The sequence below is a fragment of the Mixophyes fleayi genome, chromosome 1 (assembly GCF_038048845.1).
Source record: "Mixophyes fleayi isolate aMixFle1 chromosome 1, aMixFle1.hap1, whole genome shotgun sequence".
In the NCBI taxonomy this organism is placed as follows: Eukaryota; Metazoa; Chordata; class Amphibia; order Anura; family Limnodynastidae; genus Mixophyes; species Mixophyes fleayi.
Window position 1 is genome coordinate 44408528 of NC_134402.1, and position 22240 is coordinate 44430767.

The 22240-nt window shown below is 38.8% G+C and overlaps 2 protein-coding genes across 14 annotated transcripts in view; both read right to left on the reverse strand.

The window, feature by feature from the left end:
- Positions 1-9062: 9062 nt before the first annotated feature.
- On the reverse strand, positions 9063-9641 carry FGFBP2 (fibroblast growth factor binding protein 2). Its single transcript, XM_075188980.1, has one exon. It carries the CDS (start codon positions 9639-9641, stop codon positions 9063-9065), a length of 579 nt encoding a protein of 192 aa, XP_075045081.1.
- Positions 9642-18083: 8442 nt separating this feature from the next.
- The window catches only part of PROM1 (prominin 1), a 176116-nt gene continuing 171959 nt past the window's right edge, over positions 18084-22240 (reverse strand). For 6 of the 13 annotated variants that reach the window (XM_075194691.1, XM_075194688.1, XM_075194686.1 and 3 more), the window contains 3 exons: positions 21215-21280; positions 19636-19675; positions 18084-18546 (listed from right to left, as the gene is read on the reverse strand). In XM_075194691.1, the coding sequence (XP_075050792.1) occupies positions 19657-19675; positions 21215-21280 (85 nt within the window). In that variant the 3' untranslated portion in view covers positions 18084-18546; positions 19636-19656. Of the gene's footprint in view, positions 18547-19635; positions 19676-21181; positions 21281-22240 lie in introns of all 13 variants that reach the window. The other 7 variants (XM_075194696.1, XM_075194692.1, XM_075194689.1 and 4 more) reach the window with 2 other exon arrangements.

The following is a 22240-nucleotide window of genomic DNA, read 5'->3' on the forward strand; positions in this document are numbered from 1 at the left end:
AAGGAGGTGCCTTCTGTTCTACATACATATGGGTGCTTCCATGCTACCTTTTATATAAGATTAATTATTTATTTATAAAGCACCAACATCTTCTGTAGTGCTGTGCATAGTAATACATATATAGTATTAAAATATTGACATGATTTTTTCAGGACTAAGAACCCTGATCAAAGAACTTACAATTTTAATGAGAAAGGCTAGAGACAAGAAGTAATGAAACATGTAAGTTAATACATTGCATGTAAATCATAGTGTGGTTTGAGAAGTTCTGATAGATTAGGTGAGTGGGGCTGGGGGGTGTAATGGGGTCAGGTTACATCATGCTTGATAACTCTCCCTGAATGTCAGGGAGACTCCCTGAAATAGGGGTGATCTCCCTGAAGAGTCTGGCATTCTCCCTGATGATGAGCCAGTACAAGACGTGTTTGGCTTCGCCATCTGTAGCATGATGACACAGTTCAGAAATTGTGTCCTATGTCCATGTATAGATGCCTATGGAGGTGGCCATTTTCATGGAGACCAAGATTTAATCAAAGACTGACAGGTAAAACAACATGACTTGTGTCTTAACCCCGCCCCATGCTATAATTGGCCAAAATTGTGCCAATTATTTAGGGGTGGGGCCAAAATTATGGGATTCATCAAGCCCCGTCCCGCATGCCCACCTCCCCCAGGATCTCCCTGAAGCCAATGAGGAAAAGTTGGCAAGTATGGGTTACATGTTTGTTTAAAGAGAGAGTGTTATCTTTTTCATGATGAGGGGGCATTGCTAGGGCCTCTGAGAGTAATCTCTTTTGTGTTGCCACTTTATGGGTGCGCAGCCTCAGGATGTGTGTCCGTGTGGATCCCTTCCAGGCTGTGTGTGCTGTTTCTGCAAATAGTCAGTTCTGCAGATGCCAGCTTAGGAGGGCTGTGACTACACGGACCACTAGGAAGCTACTGGTGCATGAAATGCAGTGTATGAAATGAACTGTAGAGTTCATAACAGATTGGCGTGGAGTCACATCACAAAGGTAAAACCACAAATGAGATTGCAACTATAATCTAGCCAGGAGATGATAAGTTTATAATGTATTCATTATGTAAGTGTGGTGTAAAGGTACTGCTATAACAGTGCTGCAATGTTGAAATGTATGTACTCATGTTAACTCTAACCTATATGTGTACTTGTATTCTATGGGGCTTATTGTCGAAACTATGTTTAGTCTATCTTGTAGGACATGTGTTTGTTTTCGATGTTGTTGTTGTTATGTTGCAAGGTGGGTTATGAGTAATTATGTCAAGGGTCCCGATCACATGACCTGAAAAGGCTGCAGAATCCAGTCCAACCCAGGAAGTCTCCAGGAAAAAGGCATGCCAGGTGTTAAGGAGTAGGCAACGCTCAGTTTAGGACACAACTCCTTAAGCTGGGTACAAACTACAGTATTTTTCACCAACTTTTTATGCCGATCGATTTTACATCCGATCGATGGTCCGATCGCTCGGTCTATGGACTGCATACACACTAGCCTTGTTTTAGACGATAAAGGGACGAGCGGCTGTGCCGCTAGCGACTTTTTACAGCCATGTTGTCGTGAGCAATGATTTTAATTTCGTACACACTGAAGCAACATTTGCGGGGCATGTAACGATATACCAAAGACATTAGCATAAAGGGGCAGAGCTATCACTATAGTTAACACCCAAAACCACATAAAAAGAGAAGGCAGCACTGTCTCTACATTCATTCCTATTTTTTAACCTACAATGGATACAGTAGAAGAAGAAAAAGCAACTGCACTTTTCCTGCTTGTTGTGGCAAGAAGACTGCACGGAAGCAAAGAGAAATAAGCAGAAAGACTAGATCTTGTTGGAGCAAATATTGGTTCAAGAGGAGAGACACATTCTCTCATATGCCCCTAATACAGGAGATACGAAATGTATATGCTGTTTGGAACTGTTCTGTCATAAACCAGTAGCACCTTTAAAGTGTACTACTATTTTTTTTCAGTTGTCATATTCTACAATAAAAAATGTCTGTACTTTTTCCTGCAATAAAACTGTTGCATGAACACTGTGTGGGTTTATTCAGGGTATTTTACAAATATTAGTTAATAAAGGTTGATATGACTTTATAAGTTTAATAGTTTATAAAGGTATAAGTTCATAAAGGGTAAATATGAATAGGTTCCCCATATAGATGCAAAGGGTAATAACACATGTGCTTTACACAAGTGTAATGGTCTGCAACCAGACAAGTGCAATACACATCTATACAAAACACCAGTCAGGGATGTGCGGATACCGCACCACGTGGGACTGGTACAGGCATCACAAATTTACATACACACGCCCCACAGATCGAGGAAGTATCGGAGGAATGTTGTGGATCGGTCAGAAATTTATACCCACTACACAACGGAAAGAAGATTGGAACAAAAATATTGAACGGCACGACCAACCAGTTTGAAGACTCATATTAAATATTTCTTTGGCTGCAATCACTTTTGAAAGGGAAAACGTTACTAAAAAATTTCATTTGAGTTTCCAATTCTATTAGGTAATTTGAAAAATAAATAGGGGCATGTTTATGATATTTCGGGTAAATAGTTGTATTGCAGCACATCTCACCTGATCAGCTATTTCCTTGAACTGCACATTTGGAATTTAGCAACGGTATGTAACAAAAATGAAAAAATGTATCAATACAGTTTAATGTTTAAAGCCACTTTCCAAATAAAAAACAAATAAAAGCAAAGTTTGCACCAAAGTAGCTCTCCTCCCGAAACCTAATGCTATAACAGTCTGCTTATAGGCATGTCTCCAAGGGCTCTTGGAAAGATACTGATTTGTTGCCCCTCTCCTCCGACCGGTCTAATATTTTTTCAAGAGGCACATCTTAAAATAGGTCCAGAAATAGATACTTTCCTAACTGGTATAGTGGTGCCTATCTTGACTCCAAATCCAAAGGTGTTACTGTAGCTATTCATAAATGTGTCCCATATATAGTAATATATTCCAGGCTTGCATAAATACGTAGTACAGATACATACTGTAGATACATAATATCTGTCTAATTAAGACTACATAACTGTCTTCTGCTCATTCAAAGAATCCTTGGAGACATTCAAGGAAGTTACATTAATAGTGGGTGGAAGGCCCAACCTCCCACTAGACACCTTACTAGATACTATTTTAAGCAAAGCCTCATCATCGTACACTGATCTTAACATTAACAAGTCCCTACATGGGCTCCAATTGGTAGACATCTGATAGATTCTTCATCCAGGGGATAGGGAATATAGCGTTTATTCCCTGGCCCATGATAAAACAAGCTGGATTACCTCCTTGTCGCTTACTATCCCTTAAATGGAATTTACCAGTCACTATAGAACCCATACTGTGGTCAGATCATGGCCCCTTTCTTATCTGTTATGCGTCCTAATAGTATCAGTTTGTAAGGAGGTGGTGAGAGGTAAATCAATTAGAGGGAATCATTGCAATGTGTTTTTAAGGGAAACCTTATACAATATGGAGCTAATCTAACAAACTATAGGATTTCAGATGTTTCCAATCTCCCCCCTTAATCTATCAGGTAGAGATGGCACAAAAACTATGAAAAACTTTTAGTGGAACCTGCTAATAGAAGGCATCAGCTACTTCAATTACTGGGTCAGATCTCTTTTAGATTTACTGACCAGAGTAGGAAATATCTCTACAAATACAGCCATAGGTGTGGGTTGCTCATAGCTAGATTCGTCCACTAATGGCAGTTGACTATTTTTGCTCATTGTGTGATATATAACGGGCATCGGACGGAGAAAAGACCGGACAATTTCAATTTATTTGATATAACTCTATTTCTTCTTCATTCCTTTTTCCCAGAACAAACATTATAGGCACACAGACCTGTTCTCCGGTAGCCTGGTACATATGCCTCCATTTGTAGGAGCTATTGACTCCTTTCCCTAATAAACCAAGATATTAAACTCTATTCTAAAATGTTTGCCAACAGGCTTATTTACTCACCTACAGTCATGGCCAAAAGTTTTGAGAATGACACAAGTATTGGTTTTCACAAAGTTTGCTGCTTCAGTGTTTTTAGACCTTTTTGTCAGATGTTGCTATGGTATACTGAAGTAACATTACAAGCATTTCATAAGCGTCAAAGACTTTTATTGATAATTACATAAAATTTATGCAAAGAGTCAATATTTGCAGTGTTGACCCATCTTTTCAAAGACCTCTGCAATTCGCCCTGGCATGCTGTCAATCAACTTCTGGGCCACATACTGACTGATGGCCGCCCATTCTTGCCTAATCAATGCTTGGGGTTTGTAAGAATTTGTGGGGGAGGGGGTTTGTCCACCCGCCACTTGAAGATTGACCACAAGTTCTCAATTGGATTAAGGTCTGGGGAGTTTCCTGACCATGGACCCAAAATTTCCATGTTTTCATCCCCGAGCCACTTACTTATCACTTTAGCCTTATGGCAAGGTGCTCCATTAATGTGGAAAATGCATTTTTCATCACCAAACTGCTCTTGGATGGCTGGGAGAAGTTGCTCTTGGAGGATGTTTTGATGCCATTCTTTATTCATGGCTGTGTTCTTAGGCAAAATTGTGACTGAGCCCACTCCCTTGGCTGAGAAGCGACCCCACACATGAATGGTCTCAGGATGCTTTACTGTTGGCATGACACAGGACTGACAGTAGCGCTAAGTTATCCTTCTCCTGACAAGTGTTTTACCAGATGCCCCAAACAATCTGAAAGGGGATTCATCAGATAAAATGACTTTACAGCAGTCCAATCCCTGTACCTTTTTAGAATATCAGTATGTCCCTGATATCTTAACTGGAGAGAAGTGGCTTCTTTGCTGGTCTTCTTCACACCAAGCCATCTTCCAAAAGTCTTCACCTCACTGTGAGTGAAAATGCGCTTACACATGCCTGCTGCCATTCCTGAGCAAGTTCTGCACTGGTGGTGCCCCGATCCCGCAGATAAATCAACTTCAGGAGATGGTCCTTGCGTTTGCTGGACGCTCTTGGGCGCCCTGAAGCCTTCTTTACAACTATTGACCCTCTCTCCTTGAAGTCCCCGATGATCCGATAAATGGTTGATTTAGGTGCAATCTTACTAGCAGCAAGATCCTTGCCTGTGAAGCCCTTTTGTACAAAAGCAATGATGACTGCACGTGTTTCCTTGCAGATAACCATGGTTAACAGAGGAAGAACAATGATTTTAAGCACCACCTTCCTTTTAACGCCTCCAGTCTGTTATTTTAACTCAATCAGCATGGCAAAGTGATCTCCAGCCTTGTCCTTGTCAACACTCTCACCAGTGTTAATGAGAGAATCAGTTGGTCCTTTTGTGGCAGGGTTGAAATGCAGTGGAATGTTGCTTTTGGGATAAAGTTCATTGTCATGGCAAAGAGGGACTTTGAAATGAATTGCAATTCATCTGATCACTCTTCATGACATTCTGGAGTATATGCAAATTGCCATGATAAAAACTGAGGCAGCAGACTTTGTGAAAAATAATATTTGTGTCATTCTCCAAACTTTTGGCCATGACTTTACATATCATCGTTTGTCAACAAGGAGCAGGTAAGCTTTGTCCCATACAAGGAGCCATGGGATAACACTATGAAAACCATGACTTACAGGCTTACACACAAAGACACATTATTCCTATGTACCCTCTCTCAGTAGACGTGACGTTGAGAAAGCCTTTGACTAATTTTATTGACAATTTCAGAGGGTGACTTTGGGACAGATCAAAATAGGACCCTTCATGGAATATTAAATTAAATTAAATGCCCTTATCAAAAATAAATAACTGGCCCTATAAAACAACACAATGGGTAACGTATGTAAGGCATCTTAAAGAATGTGCCTTCATAATGGCACCATAGAGCTGGTGAAGGAACATCTAGCAGTAGCTTTATGCCAAAATTACTTGGTCAGAGGTCTCACAGTAGGGGAATAACACCACAAAATGGCCTTTTTAATGATGACTGGCTTCTTTTTATTTTGTCATCTTGTATTTCCCTTCGATTGATAATTAAGGAATTAAGCACCTTGATTGAATAAAGGTAAATCTAACAAGTAAAAGGTTTCCTTACTGGAGGGGAAAATATGTTACCTTTAAGACAACCTCCTTAATCATCATTGAAGGGCACATATCTTCTCTGGACTCTCCACTGTATTTATCATATAAAACACACCTCTGCTAACACAGATAGTGGCAGATCTAGATAAATGATATTAACCCCATTCTAATGGTTTGGGAGACTACACACTTTGAAGATGGATTTCTTTTGTCCTTCCTGCAATAGGTCTTTCAGATACACCCATTTAAATTATTGCAATCTGTATCTCTCAAATTCATATGGAGAGGCGATCCTAGGGAATTAATGAGCCATGAACAGATCCAGTATGAAACTCCCAAACTTTAAACTTTACCATAAAGTGACAGTATAAGTCAGATTAGTGGATTTGTTTCAGCATGACCCCACAAAAACTACAGGCTTCATTTAGGGGAGAAACTTTTGCCCCTCTTAGCACATTATCCTTATCATGGTTTGAGCCTCAATGAGACCCAAACGTGAGCAATCACCTTTCCCAGCCGTGCATCTCTTGTCAAGCTGCAACAAACTAATTACATATATTGAGGTCTCCATTCACATAGACTCCCCCCACTCCCGTGCCAGACAATTCTGGGTTTCCTCCAGGATGGTAGGGACAGAGGTGTCCAGCCTCGGACTATCCTCAACTGAGACACACTGCATATCCTTACAGAGGCTGAGAGATAATTGGGTCAATTCCAGTTGCATAACACAACTGGCTCTTCTTTAGACAGCTTATGTCATTTTCCAGTTTGTTAAAATTGAAATCAGACCTCCACAGACCATTAACATCCTTGTACACATACCTCCTAGCTGGGAAGGTTTTCGTTGGGGAGTACTTGCAGAAAGCATTACTATCACAAGCTTTAGGTAGCATATAAAGCACAGGAAAACAATTTCACAATACTATCTAGATGGTTGGGCAGCACAGTGTCCTAGTGGTTAGCACTTCTGCCTCACAGCACTGGGGTTGTGAGTTCAATTCCCAACCATGGCCTTATCTGTGTGGAGTTTGTATGTTCTCCCTGTGTTTGCGTGGGTTTCCTCCGGGTGCTCTGGTTTCCTCCCACACTCCAAAAACATACTTGTAGGTTAATTGGCAGCTATCAAAATTCACCCTAGTCTCTCTCTCTCTCTCTCTCTCTCTGTATGTTAGGGAATTTAGACTGTAAGCTCCAATGGGGCAGGCACTGATGTGCGTGAGTTCTCTGTACAGCGCTGCAGAATTAGTGGCGCTATGTAAATAACTGATGATGATGATAGGTATCTTAATCTTCTGCCTTGGATATACTCGTATGTTTCAGATACATGCTGTTGGTGTAACAAACACAGGGGTATGTATGTTGTAAATTCAGTTCTGGGGTAGTGTTTAAAATAAAGTTAGTGGTCAGGTGGTTGTCAACAAGTCTGAGATTGTGCTGCTCTCCATTAGTCCAGCTTCTGAAGATTACTGAGGCACTTCCTAACAGCTCCCAGAGCAGTCATCCCCAGACACTGGAAATAATACATTCAACAGGTGATTGAAGAAGTAAAAGTGAAGAGGGGAAGCAACTCAGGGAGATAATACTTTACATAGACAGAGTGTATATATATATATATATATATACAAAATGCTAGCCAACTTTTTGTGGACAAAAGTTAAATCCATTCTGACCTTGACTTGTCTGGTAAAGGAGAATAGGCAATGGTGGATCTATAGGAAACTAATAGCCTCAAACACCTGCATATCTTGCACATCTCTAAGGATTTCAATGGAAATCAGTAGGAGAGGAGAAGAATAGAAGGAGAAAAAATTAATTTTGAGGCCAGAAAGCAGAAGGTAATGGGAAAATTTGGATCTTATGTAAGTAAAATGTCGCCTCCTTTCTTTATGAGATTTACTAAACTGCGTGTTTGAAAAAGTGGAGATGTTGCCTATAGCAACCAATCAGATTCTAGCTATCATTTTGTAGAATGTACTAAATAAGTGACAGAGATAATCAGATTGGTTGCTGTAGGCAACATCTCCACTTTTTCAAACACGCAGTTTAGTAAATCTAGCCTATAGTCCCATCACCATGGAGAATGTGTACCATAGAACCCTGCGATCCTCTTGTTACCAACGTGAAAATTCCAGAGAGCTCCTACTATCAAAATGACCCTTACAGGTGTACATAACACACATTAACATTTATCAGAACACCACAATTCTTCAGCAAACATGCTTCTTATTAACAATGAAAAGGTCTTCAAAAGTAATAGCTGAGTGGTTAAGTGAATCTGTTGTAATGAGTGTGACAAACTTTTTGCAACCAATCATACATACTAAACTTTAACTAGTATAGATAAGAACTGCACAGGATAAGGAATAATACAATGATCTATGTTACAGACTTGAAGTGACAAATGGTGAAATATAGACTTCCTCCATTAAATAACACTTATTAATTAACCAGGGTTCTATGATATGCTACTGTGTGGATATGGTGGACCAAACTTTGAACATGGATCAGTTTAATCTTAGAGAAAAAAAAGGTCTAACATTTTAATGGATCATTATAAATCCTGGACAAGCAGTGATTACATTGAGATAATAAGTGAAATATATATTGAATACAGTGACATTCTTGGAGCTGCTCTGTCTTCCTGTGATAAATGTATTCTTCCAGATGACAGGTAGGCTGCCTAAGGTCCTTCAGCTTTTGTGGATCCACAAACCAGTCAGAGGCTGGTAGGTCATTCTGAAACTTGTAGTTCCACAGTTACTGCCAATCACAGGTAGCCTAACTCTTCTCTATAGAAGTAGACTGTGATATCTCTGGTAGGGTATTGTCACAGGTTTTAAGAACATATTCCACATAATGCCTAATGTATTCAAAGACAATACTATTATCTACTCTACATAATTGTATCTATATATATTATATATTAAATAATTATTTAGAAAAGCAAGATATATTTTGATATTACCTGTAGATTATAAGAAAATCTCTATGATGTAGGAGCAGAATGTCTGGAAGAACCATGAACAGTGATCTTTTGCAATCTTCATGGCCTTGGGGTTTTCTTGATCTGGTGATTTGGGTTTTGGAGGATCCGGCTTCTTGGTAGATGCAGGTTTTTTGGTGGTTGGTTTCTTCGTTGGTGGAGGTTTCTTCTCAGATTTGGATGTATCATTCTGTTGGTTTCCACTAGGACTTACTTGCTTGAACTGAGAAGGAGCAGGAGCCTTTGGACACTTGCTGTGTCTAAACATTTGAGGCTCACATGGGTTCCCAACCTTTCTGAGGTCCTGGCTGAGCTGGTTCCAGAAACCCTTTGTATCTTGGTTGTACGCGCGGCAGTAGGACGGTTTTGATGCAAACTCACATGAATATGTTTTGCCCTGATTTTTACATTCGATTTTTACTCTGACCTCACCTTGACCACTGATGCCCATGACACAAGCATCTCTGTTTTTAGTTTGAAAGGGAATCTTTTCTTCATTGCCAGGGTTCTGTGCCAAGGTTCCCACCAGGAAAGCCAACACTGTGATAATGACTGCACCACACTTCATGGCCAGAAAGTCCGGTTGAAAGCTTGTGTCTTGGTGGAGCTTGGTGGAGCGATGCTGAAGTTGAACAGCTGTGTTTAGTGTGAGTGATAAATGTGCTCTGATGCCTGAGTCTAAAAGTGTAATGTTTTCAGGAAAAAACGAGAAGCTTGTCCACAGCAAGAATGTGCCTGTAATGTATTGCTTAAAGCTGTATTTAATGACCCAATGTGATCTGAGTGAATGGTAACAAGACACATCTTGTTAAATTCTGTAAATTGTCAAGTGGCTGAAAGTATAATTTACAAATAATATATTCTGCTTTTTCCTATAATTTTTTGAAGACATTCTAAGTAATCTGAAGTATGGTTTTGATTATATGTCATTTTGAGTTTAACAATTGTAACAATAATAATTGATTTTTTTTGCTTTATTTTCTGTCTGTCAATATCCAAACACCTTTCATTATAAATGTTGCTATCTAGGGAGAAGTTGTACTCTACAACATATGTAGTAAAAAATCGCAGTTTTTTATAATGCAGAAGAACCATAAGTACAAATCACTCAGTGCAAAGCACTCAGTTAATGCAGAACATTCTCACACGGTGAATGGAGTGCAGGATATTGTTAGGTTTACAAAGACCTAGAGCTCCCATCATTTTAGAATGAAAAATCCAAGATATCTATGTGATATCTTAGATATCTATTTCTCCGGTCATTATATCTATACCATACTACCTTTTGGGTACCAGTACCAAATGCAAAACATTAATAAAAACCTATTCCCACAGTTGTTGTTAATTTGGGTGCAATAATAGTTTGAATAGTGGGATATTATTGCTATTTAAAGATGTCTAGTGGATAAAAGGAGTCCTAGTAAGACTGGGACACACAAAAGCACTTGTCTTGCGGAAAGACCAAACAAAATTTAATGTCTCTGTTTAATCTCACCCCATTTGTATTTTCTCCATGCACCTGAAAATGATAAAGTTACAAGCAGGGATGGCCTTCGCAAATGTGGGGCTATGGCTGATATCCATTGTGCCCCTCCATGACATTGGCAAGGGCGTGGCTCTTGTCATAATGGGTGTGGCCGTGGAGCAGTTTTTCCTGGGGCTCCTCTGTTTCTGTGATATGGGTCCTCTCTTACTGGGCTGGTTAATTGTTTACCAGCCAGATATGTCTGCCAATTAAGTGTGGTGCCCAGAGGTGGCACATAGAAATGAACTTTCTGTTTCCTGCAGCCTTACCGTTGTTGCATAACTAGCTGCTCCCATGTACCAAATATTTGGTTCCAATATCCCAGGAATCCAAACTTACATGAAGCTGGGAGCTGACTTTCAGGCTATGTATTACAGTCTCATGAGCCCTCTATTGCACAGGACTGGATGGACTGAAGCACCGAGCAATGGGATACACATTGCAATCTGCTTCCTGGTTTCAGATAAGTGGGCACTCTGTGTTGGTGGACTCCCCATTTTCTACATGGGGACCAGATATACTAAGAGGACTTTTCCTGAGAGGGGACAACCTCTGTGATAGATGGAAAGAACAAAAGTCATTTCTTGATTTTTTTTTTAGCCTTTGTAGGTCAGTGCCTCTTGTGCTTCTGCCTTGTCCTGTCATTGTGGTCCCTAGTTGTAAAATCCCAACCATTAATTTGACTGTAAGCCCCAATGGGGCAGGGACTGATGTGAATGAGTTCTCTGTACAGCGTTGCGGAATTAGTGGCGCTATATAAATAACTGATGATGATGATGATGATGATGAACCATTTCTCATTGAATACTGTCATGAGGATCTCTCTTAGTGTGAGCGATATATGTGACATGTACTGTATGCTTAGAGCAAATGGAAATCCATTTTAGCAGAAAACATTCCATTATAAGAAATAGATATGAAGAAAAGACTATTTTTATTATTACACCACTGTATTTGCACTCAGCATGTATAGGACAGTGCCTGTGTCAACTGCTTTGTCAGATAGCAAAGATTGAGATTACACGTCATTGTAAAACAACAATTCTGAAGCTGTCAGAAGCTTGTGTAATAAGACATTGCTTTTAATGGGAGATGCTGTTTCCCTGTCAGCTGTAATAATGATGAATACCAGTGTTCTTGTATAACGGGGAAACCACATTTACCTTTGAAATTTTGTGTCGTTATAACAGTCTCTGACAGATTCCTTCATCATTTTGTGGCTGGAAAGACACAGAATTCAAAACTGCTCATCTGACAACAAGTAATATTTAAGACCTTGTTTTAGAGAGGGCTACTGAAAAAAATGATGCAATGTAAATTGGCAATTTCCAATTTTATGTATTATGAGTATTTTGTAGCAGATCTGCAATCCTTATACAAAATGTATGTATTTAAAAAACATCATACAAGAATTTGCCCTGTTTATGTCTAATTTCATCACTTTCCCCATTTGATGTTAGAACAAAATTATTTATTTTTACCTTTTTATTCTCAATATGAAGAGAACACCAGAAGATGAAGTTCGTGATTAACAATTTTTATTATGGTCCATTTTCTGAGCCATTTTTAAATGACATTAAAAATAGAAATATTTCTTCAGATCTACAAATCCAAACATTTATAAGTAGAATCTAATCAGATCAGAATCAGATTCTAGTTATCATTTATTGAGTACATTCTACAAAATGACAGCTAAAATATGATTGGTTGCTATAGGCAACATCTCCACTTTTCAAACCTGCCAGAAACTCGCAGCTTGATACATTTACCCCTTAGATTTATTCTCAATTTGTAAAGAGATTGATGTAAAATGTGTGCAGGTAAAATGTACAGTATATTCTTGTGTTATGTTACACATGGTGTTAGGATTACATTTACAGTGTGGGCACCCTTATATATAACACATTTGTTACCATAAAGAAGATTCATGTGAAACAGGTGGAGCAAAGTATAATATGGGATATGTGAGTTGGAGCAATTGCTGTTGTCATATCATATGGACAGGGATAATGCAAAGCAGGGCAAGTAACGGGACGAGACACTTTGGACCTCGAGACAGATTACAAACTGTACTTCCCATCACCCAACCAAGCAAATACCAACATTCTCTCCCAAGGAGCTAACATTATAGTTTGGTTGATGCCCAGTACCCAGCCCATTGCACACATCAGTGTACTTACCATGCACTATGACCAACAGCCTGCACTGTTTGCTGCACACTGGGTTATAAACAGACAACTTTGGTGTTTCCACAAGGATTATGGAGAACACACAAAAGCTGTTTGGGATGATTAGTATTATAGTTTATTTGTATAGCGCCACCACAGTATGCAGCAGTTTCCAGAGAATATCATCAGCAGCTATTTATATAGTGACATTAATTCTGTAGCGCTGTACAGAGAACTCACTCAGTCTCTGCCCCATTGAAGCTTGCAATCTAAATTCTGTAACATATACACACAGACCGAGAGAGACTAAGGTCAATTTAATAGCAGGCAATTAACCTACTATGTTTTTGGAGTGTGGGAGGAAACCGGAGCACCCAGAGGAAACCCACGCAAACACAGGGACAACATACAAACTCCACACAGATAAGGCCATGGTTGGGAATCAAACTCATGGCCTTATCATGTGTGGTAGTGACTACCTGTGTTTGTGTGGTAGTCACTACCACACATGCACACTGGTCCAATTTGTCAGAAGCCAGTTAACCCACCAGTATGTTCTTATAGTGTGAGAGGAAGCATCTGAACCAAACTCACGCAAACACAGGGAGAACTTTTTTACAATAACATTAGATGAGCAGTATACTCGAGCTAATATATTTTATTTCTTTGCAGTTTAATATTACCACAATTCTATGTGGAATATGTTTATGCTTTAGAATCTCAGACATGATTAATTACATTACAGTTGTGCATTGCAAGAACCAGTGTGGCTCACAGCAGCAGATCATTGTAGCACTCACATAGAAATGAATAATGGAAAAAGTGTGTTTATTAAATCACATGCAGGTTATTATGTTTCATTTGACATTATTTCATAAAATTATTAATTGAAATAGAAAGTATTTTGATAAGAACATTACTGCTGGTGGTTTACTAAAAGACACCCAGGTGTATGAAATATATAAGGGTATAGAAAAAGACCATTTAATCAGTTTAACTGCACTTTCATCACCATTCTACACACACACAGAAGATAAATTGTTGCTGTTTAATGGCTCCCTGACACAATACACATACTGGTGAGCTTTTTACATAGCTAGGAAATTGCAGACACCAGGGAGCATATCCAATTAGCTGCGGAGTGCCTCTGGATTGGTCACGAAGGCACTTTGCGGCACCTCTACGGGGGGCAAAGAGAAATCTGCGATATCGAGGTGCTGTAATACCTGTAAATGTTCCTACAAACATTGTGACTAATTGAATAGGCCCCTAGGATGGCATTTGTAGAGAGGCCACCTAGGTCCAGGCCTATGGCTGCAGACTTGCAGGAGTGGCAGGCCACCTTTTGCTTGTTTTCATACAATTTTGAGATTTTTTTTTTATTAAACTTTCACCAGTAGAAGATTTATAATAATGTGTCTTTCTTCATTTTTAGTTCGTACCTTTTTTATATCTATACTTTGCTGAGAGCACTTAGGACTGTGGGTTGCTGTTGTCTAGGGATCCCCAAACCCTCACCCTACTCTCCCGAAATGACCACCACTACTAGCCTCACTAATTTTTCATCGCTAGAATATTTTTCTTATTTAGGTTTAAAAGGACCTGTGCTCTTCTGCAGTTTCTTATCTTGTCCATTTCTATTATTACTTTGCCACATGGTGTTTTATTGATTTGTTTTGAAAATAAACATTTTGAAAGCTTGGTTTAGAAATCCTGTGAACACCTCTTGTAAGTGAGGTAGCGCGGTGGGGCACAAATACCTGTCCACATAAAACAAGATCTGTTATATTTTAATTATTTTTAATTATAAGATAAACACATGTATTTCTGTTACACAGGTGAGGACATAACAGTGATGGCAGAAGGAGGTAAGAGAGGCACAAGTAAAAGCAGGCTAAGGGGGAAAACAATTTAGTTCCCAGGCCTGGCAATGATATTCTTATAGAGAAGCTAAACATAATCTTACTTATACAATGACTAGGTTGATTAGACAGATTGCCTTGTAAGCAGTGTTGCTGAAAAAGACTATTTCTTTATTATTATTAATTTTTATTTATAGGGTGCCACAAAGTGTCCGTAGCGCCGTACAGGATCAAACAATAAGACAATACAAGGTAAAATAGCACAGTACAATTAACAATAAAAACTATAACATCTAAAGAGAAAGGGTGAGAGATATTCAGCACGAGCTGCAAACCTGTGCCCAAGGGGTGGACGCAGCTGACAGGTGCAGAGTAAAGCGAGAGAGGAGTCAGAGGGCAGAAGGTCCAAGATGGAGGTGGGCTGGGTAGCTGGAGAGAAAAGTTAAAAGTGATGAAAACAAGAGAGAGGGCCCTGCTCAAAAGTGCTCCAGAATTGGAGCAGCGACAAAGGAAGATAAGCCTAGCAACAGTGTTGACTACAGATCGAGATTAGAATGGGGGAGGCCAATAAAGAAAAAGTTACAGTAGGCCAAGCGGGAGATGATTAGGGAGTGGATGAGAGATTTGGTGGCACCCTGGGAGAGGAAGGGCTGAATGTGAGCAATGTTACGTAACTGAAAATGGTAGGATTTTGCAAGAGAATGAATGTGTGGGGCAAAGGAGAGAGAGGATGACACCCAGGCAGCAAAGTTGGGGAACAGGAGAGATAGAGGAATTGTCAACAGTGATAGAGAGGTCGGAGGAGGAGGAGGTTCAAAATGGAGGAAAGACAATGAGTTCAGTTTTAGCAATGTTAAGTTTAAGAAATCTAGAGGACATCCAGGAGGAGATGGCAGAGAGGCAGGCGGACACCCTAGAGAGGAGGGAGGGAGAAAGAGATGAGAGGTACAGTTGAGTGTCATCAGCATAAAGGTGATACTTGAGGCCGAAGGAGCTGATAAGTTCACCCAGGGGGATGTATAGCGAAAAGAGTAAGGGTCAAAGAACCTTTGGTTCTTGCTGGGATGGTGGAAGAGGGGGAGAGAGAACCAGAGGTGGAAACAAAGAAGGAATGGTCAGCCAGGTAAGAGGTGAACCAGGAAAGGATATTGCCAAAGAGGCCAATGGACTGGAGGGTGTGAAGGAGGGGATGGTCCACGGTTCTTAATAGTTTACAGATCTACCTTCTCAAAATTACACAATCAAAGCAAAGAAAGTCCATTATCAAATAATAATTTAGCTATTTTAGTACTGCCCACAATAAGAAAGATCATAATAGAAGCTCTCAGCAGGCAAAGTCTGTGATGGAAGTCCTTATTTATTATCATACCCAGCAACAAGTGGGGCCTTTTGATTTATGGGTGTAGTCTAGGTTGATCATACATGGGAGATGTAATAAGTGTTTTTACCTTTAATTTTGATGTCATCTGGGAATGTTGATATTTTTTGACTCCTGTTTACACAAGTGCATAGTATTCATATGGAACAGACTGTACTTGGCCAAACATCTTCTTGTGATTGGAAGCATTTTGATATGTGATGTTTTAAAAGTTTGGTATTGTTTGCATGGTTGATAACATAAAATAAGTCAGCATGTCAGATCCAAGAGAAAGTAGACAAGGTTGGTAGTAGACTCCGGTGAATACAGTATATGTCATACATCGTTGTCTTGATGATATTGGTGATTTGTGTCTTGATTATTTGATATTAAAAATCTACCTATTCAGATAGCATATAAGGTAAAAAAAAACAACACAAAACGTGGTAAAACTATATAGCAAACATTACAAAGTGTAATACACACTGATATCATGCAACATCCAATGGACATTTTTACTGAAATGTAACAGGTGTTGGTTTCCTCATATCCTGTCCAGGAGCTTGTAGAATGAGGCTGCCCTATTTTTCCATTCCCCTAACTCCCATTTTCTAAAGGAAAACACTCTTAAGCATTTGTATTGGGGAGGGGGTTGTACCATTCAAGTGGATTAAGAAGCAATTTTAGTGTTAATCTATTGTTCTCATTAATAATCTAATAATATTGTTATTACTACAATGAGAAAATAATATCTATATTGCAAAAAAAATTCCAAGGCCGGCTAATCTGTGTATTTGCTATCAAATGGAACTGGTGCTGGAGTTCACTTAACCTTGGATATTTATTTGTCGAAGAGCCAGGATGACATCGTTCTGTAAGATGTGTGTCCTCATTTATGTAATTCTATTCTTTGTTTAGATGAACATGCCAGTGACATACAAGGAACAAACATGTGAGTGTAACAAGGCCTGGATACTACTGTTGCAACAATCCAGGGTGACTGATAAGGATTATCAGTGTAAAAGATGTAAAAGTGTCATACGTGCTACCATTTCAATATAAGACCAGACAACTCTATACATTTGTTCAAGGAGACTGAGAGGTGAGTGGTGTTAAATGTGCTTGCACGTGCACCTGTTGCCTACACATTGTGGAGCCAGACATTTTTTGAACTGAAGTAATAATCATGAGCAGGGAAACAAACAGTTCACTGGGATCACAAAGCCTCATTTTTTTTATTTTGTTTTATTATAGAAAGGTCACAGGTCAGGATAGGTGCTTTCTCCTCCCAGTACAAAAACAGATAATGCTGAAGAGAGTGTGTTGTTTGGGCTCTCCTACAAAGAAGAAAAACCTCTTTATCCCCGAGCACTAGAACCAGATGGTTCCAATGGAGACAAAGGTCTTCAGACCTCCACTTTGCTACATAACTAGTGTGGCCCCTTTACCCTGGGATCCTCCGGAGCTTCACCAGGGGGCGAAAATCTTCAGCTCCCTGCAAGGGAGAATTTCTGATGGGGGAAGAAGACGTTTCTAGGGATACCCCTTCCCTAGATGTGGAAGACAGAGCCCACAAGGCACAACAGCACCCGACAATCCATGAAAAAGATACACAAGCTAGCAAAAGTGAACAAACAAGTGTCAGGATATAAATTAAATATTTAAGTGCTTTGAAGTAATGCCTCAACCTCTGGCCGGAATTCTAATATTTCTTACTTGGTAAGTCAGAAAACTCGGGCAATGACAGCGACGTGCAGCACAGTAAAGTATAATGCAGTGCTCAGCACCATAATCATCAGGTTGGGTTCCTCCGACTTTCCTGCTGCTGGCCTTGGCCAGACTGTCCATGATAACATGAGCTTCAGATCCCTTCCAGGATGCTACTCTACACAATCTTAGCCAAGAGGTAGAATAGCAATGACACAAAGCCCCATGCATCAGTGTTGATGCTGGTTTCCAGTGAATGGATAGATTGCATTCTAATGAATATTGCTTCAGCTTAAACAAATTGCTGCATTGCCTGTGTATGGACAGTGGGATCACTTTAGTAACGTATTAATAAACAATAAGGTTTGTTAAAGTATCTGCATCAAACAAGTGGAGCACAATAGATTTTATTAAACAAGGTTTACTTTTACTGACTATACAAGTGAAAGTTTACAAACTTAAACTGTATGTGATTACCTTTTCTTTTTCTTTATACAGAACATGTACAACTAAAATACCATAATAAATAATGAATATAAATACAAAATTTATTGATACAAAAATTATTTCTAGTGTAATCGCTGGTTAATAACCCCATGGTTCCGCTGTGCATAGCATTACTTCTTGGAAGTGACAGATTTCTGTATAGTCATATTTAAAAGAATTTTTGTCGATAATTTGTAAAGATTTCTCTACAGTCCACGTGAAATTGTTCTTCTTGGAAAGGACGTTTTAATCCTCGGGAAATCCGTCAACTTTAGCTGTGCGTCAGGCAGTAACGTGTCACACGTATTACAAAAAGCTTACATTCTGCACAGACTGAAGTAGTGTTTTCTCAGAGTATAATACTGCACCTAGAAGTAGAAGACACTGCAATTAAAATATACACTGATCATGGAAAAAAAATACTTTATATGAGTATTTAATCAATATTTGAAGGTGGTTAAGGCTATCTATATGTTTGTTTTCAAATAAAGTTATCAGCAATCAATATTTATAAATTCCCATAACACTAGTTGGATATATAAAAATAAAAAACACACAATCTTTTTTACAGACGATGAAAGAAATCCCTGACTGTGTCCTATGTTTACGATTGGCCCAGCTGCACATTTCTATATCTCTGCCATTGTTTCACGTTTATAATATCCTTCACTATTGCTCCACAACCAATTGCTTTGTTTACCTAGAGCCTAGATGCAGCATACAGCTCCCCCATAGCTTAATCCTACTCATAAACCCCACTTCTAATACCCCCCTTCTCCATTAGACTCTTTCCTCTCCACAGTTTAACCATAATTGTCTCTTTAAACTAATTTACCTCCCATAGCTGGATGTTCCAGTAGTCAGGGCCGTAACTAGGGCGATAGGGGTGACCGCCCAGGGCGCAATGCTGAAGGAGGGCGCAATTTAGGAATGTTTTAGGTTCATTTGGTTAAAATTGAGGGCTAGGGGGGCGGCATTTGTCTTTCTCGCCCCAGGCGCTAGAATTCTAAGTTACGACTCCGCCAGTAGTCAACCTAGGCTCCCGCTAGAGCACAGTGGCTACCTAGGGGTCCAGACTTCCTAACCTGCTTTTATGTTTTGACTTTTTGTGACAAACGGAGGTGGAAGGAGGCAAAAACCAGCATGTTGCCTATGGCCCCACGGGGTTTTAATCCGGCTGTGATCCCTCCACTCCATTATGTTTTTAGCACAATTGCTCAAATGGAAAAGTATCCTTATGGTGATTTTTTGGCACATACATTGGGGGTTGTAGTAGTGCCTTTCTATCCATCCAAGTTGGAACAAGAAAGCTTATTCAAATGTTGATTTCAAGTATCTGACGGTATTTGACACATATTTATCAATGGATTGATGTTTGCATTCATCGTGACACTTATATGTCTCACCCTAGAATACTTACTATAAATGTCTGATTAAACTTAATCAGCTGTACTTACCAAATTGGTCTTCACTGTCTTCTACCACTGTTCAACAGCACTAAAGTGACAAAGTGAGAATATAATTTACTAATAAGTTAACAAAAGTCATGTTCATCTTTCATAAAGGTTTAGATGAATAGTTTCAATGATGCATTTCTTATAGTCTGTATTTGCATAATCATCCGAAATAAGACATTTGGAAAGACATATATGTATTTCCAAAAGGAAAAGTTATTATAGCCAAGAAATAAGTCTTGTGGCAGACCTGAGCTACAATACAACCTGCAAAACCCCAAACTAGTGGATGACTAACAAAGATGGGCGTTACAGATAAGGAACAGATTATGTTTGAACTTGTTTTTGGTTTATTTAACAAATGTTTCTTAGTTTTAACTTTTGTATTTGAAGTTTACTTCCAAAGATGACTTTAAGCAAAATTACAAATGCCAAGTCTGTATATTAAAATCCCAGTCCTATAAAAGTGACAACATTTCACAATTTACAGTTAACTTCACAGTAGCTTATCTTTTTATATTCTTTATTGTCTGCTAACATGTATTATAGCTGTATTTATGGATGTGCCTTATCCTCAAGCTATTTTTTTACACTAGAGTTATTTAAACTATGAAAATGTTGTAAAATATCATACATTTCAATAAAAATGGCAATATAAAACGTGATATCAACAAAATATAAAGCAAATAACTTGCAACAGAACAATAAGTAGCTTACAAGTAAACATTAAAACAGACAGTTCTGACACTTGTTTTGCAATAGGAAAGACAAGAAATATCTAATCAGTATTTAAAGATAGTATTGACAAAAATGTTTTTGTAGGTTAAGTTTACCTAGAAACAGAACAATGGTCTTAAAAGGAACATAAATATTCTCAACATTCCAGTTCATTAGCAAGAATTTGATAAAAAAAAAAAAAAAAAACACAGTTGTTAAGCTTGTAACTAAAAGAATGCTTTGACATTATGGAATTACTACTTTTTATGTTTGTGGGAACAACCATGGGATCCATATGTGTCCCCACCAAATGCCTGTCTCATTTTAGACAGTTCGCCAGTAAAAGCAACTTGTGGTTACCACTGTGGGTTAGCAATGTATTAGATTGTAGAATTGATGTAAATCTTTATAAAACAATTACTTATTTGTCATCAACATTAATTGATATTTGATATTGTTTTTATTGGGGGGTAAATTCAACTGCCAATTACAAATCCCTTATTTTTTTATTTTCATATTTCACTATATAACAAAATTAAATGCACCATATAGTGCACATATATTCTAGTCAAAGCACATATCTTTAGTTGACTATGTTTCACTACATGAATTATGGCTATTTACTGCATATGTTTTAGTAATATTACCACAGATAATAGTTTCTTCTGTTAATGATGTGCAGTTATGATAGTTGAGAATAATTACGAATATTACAAAGTTTTGAAAAAGTTTAGTGAATATTATTTAGTAACAGTAAAACACAGTAAAGGACAGCAGTGAAAGCTCGAGCCACGATAAACAAGAGTTAAGGTACACTGAACAATTATGATACCTCCAAACTCTCAAACCACTGGATAAGTCTCACCAATCATCTTGACGTGGTGGGGCAGAAGCTCGAGGGAATTTACTCAGGGTGCCAAATGAGGATAAGCTATTCAGGAAAGTCAAGGAACGTGGTATAGAAAAGAAAGGTCACTAGTCACAGGCTAGCATTTATTTAGGAAAAATCAACGATATTTTAAATGCTGCAACACTGAAACTCATGCAGCTTACATTTCACACAGCAGAAGCTGGCATGGCAAGACCACTGGCAAAATAAAACAAAGATGTTTTAGGAGGTAGTCCATGGGCTTAAGGCTGTAAAAGGGACTCTGAAGTTCAACACCCAAACTTAATGCATGTTTGGATAAGAACAAGATGTTGTGAGTGAGTTTAAGGTCACAGATGTGCTTTATATTCCAATGAACATTGATAAGTGATCTTCCTATTTATTAAGCAATACTATGAAGCCGACTGCCTGTGTATATTAAAAAAACATGCGTTAAAATGAAAGCTCAAAAGGAGCCCATATTAGAAACTTAGGAATAATGATTGTTAAAAACTGTACTACCAGACAAGTAGCCGAACATTTAGGATAGCAGAGAGTGAGTCAGCGGACCAATGGGAACCTGAAATCTTTGTGATTGTGGCTACTGTTTGGTCCTTTGCTCCCTTTCACTGCCAGTGCAGTGTCACACAGCCTTGGCTGTTTTATGACCGAGGTTGTGGGGCAAACCCATCAGCCTCACGAGCTGTTCCGTGTAGCCGTTTTTTCCCGGGGTCTGTGGCTAAGATAGAAATGCAGATGCATACCATGAACATACGCCAGGAGATGCCCCTGAGAGCTTGCTTTGTTTAATCGAGTGGTGCATTCAAAATTATGCTTAGAGGAAGACGTCCAAAAATAATATAAGAAGTGAGCAAGAATGGTACTATTTTGGGTGTTAGATATAGTACACTGTATGTTATTCTGTTCATGGGGGCAAATTAAAAATATCATTTTATAAAATGTTTTGGTCAAAGGACTGATATATTTTTTTATTTTGTGCGTGTTAAATGCAAAAAGCCAGTT

Bases quoted from the DNA above. Each gene is read 5' to 3' on its own strand.
- FGFBP2 (XM_075188980.1), bottom strand. From the start codon at position 9,641: ATGAAGTGTGGTGCAGTCATTATCACAGTGTTGGCTTTCCTGGTGGGA.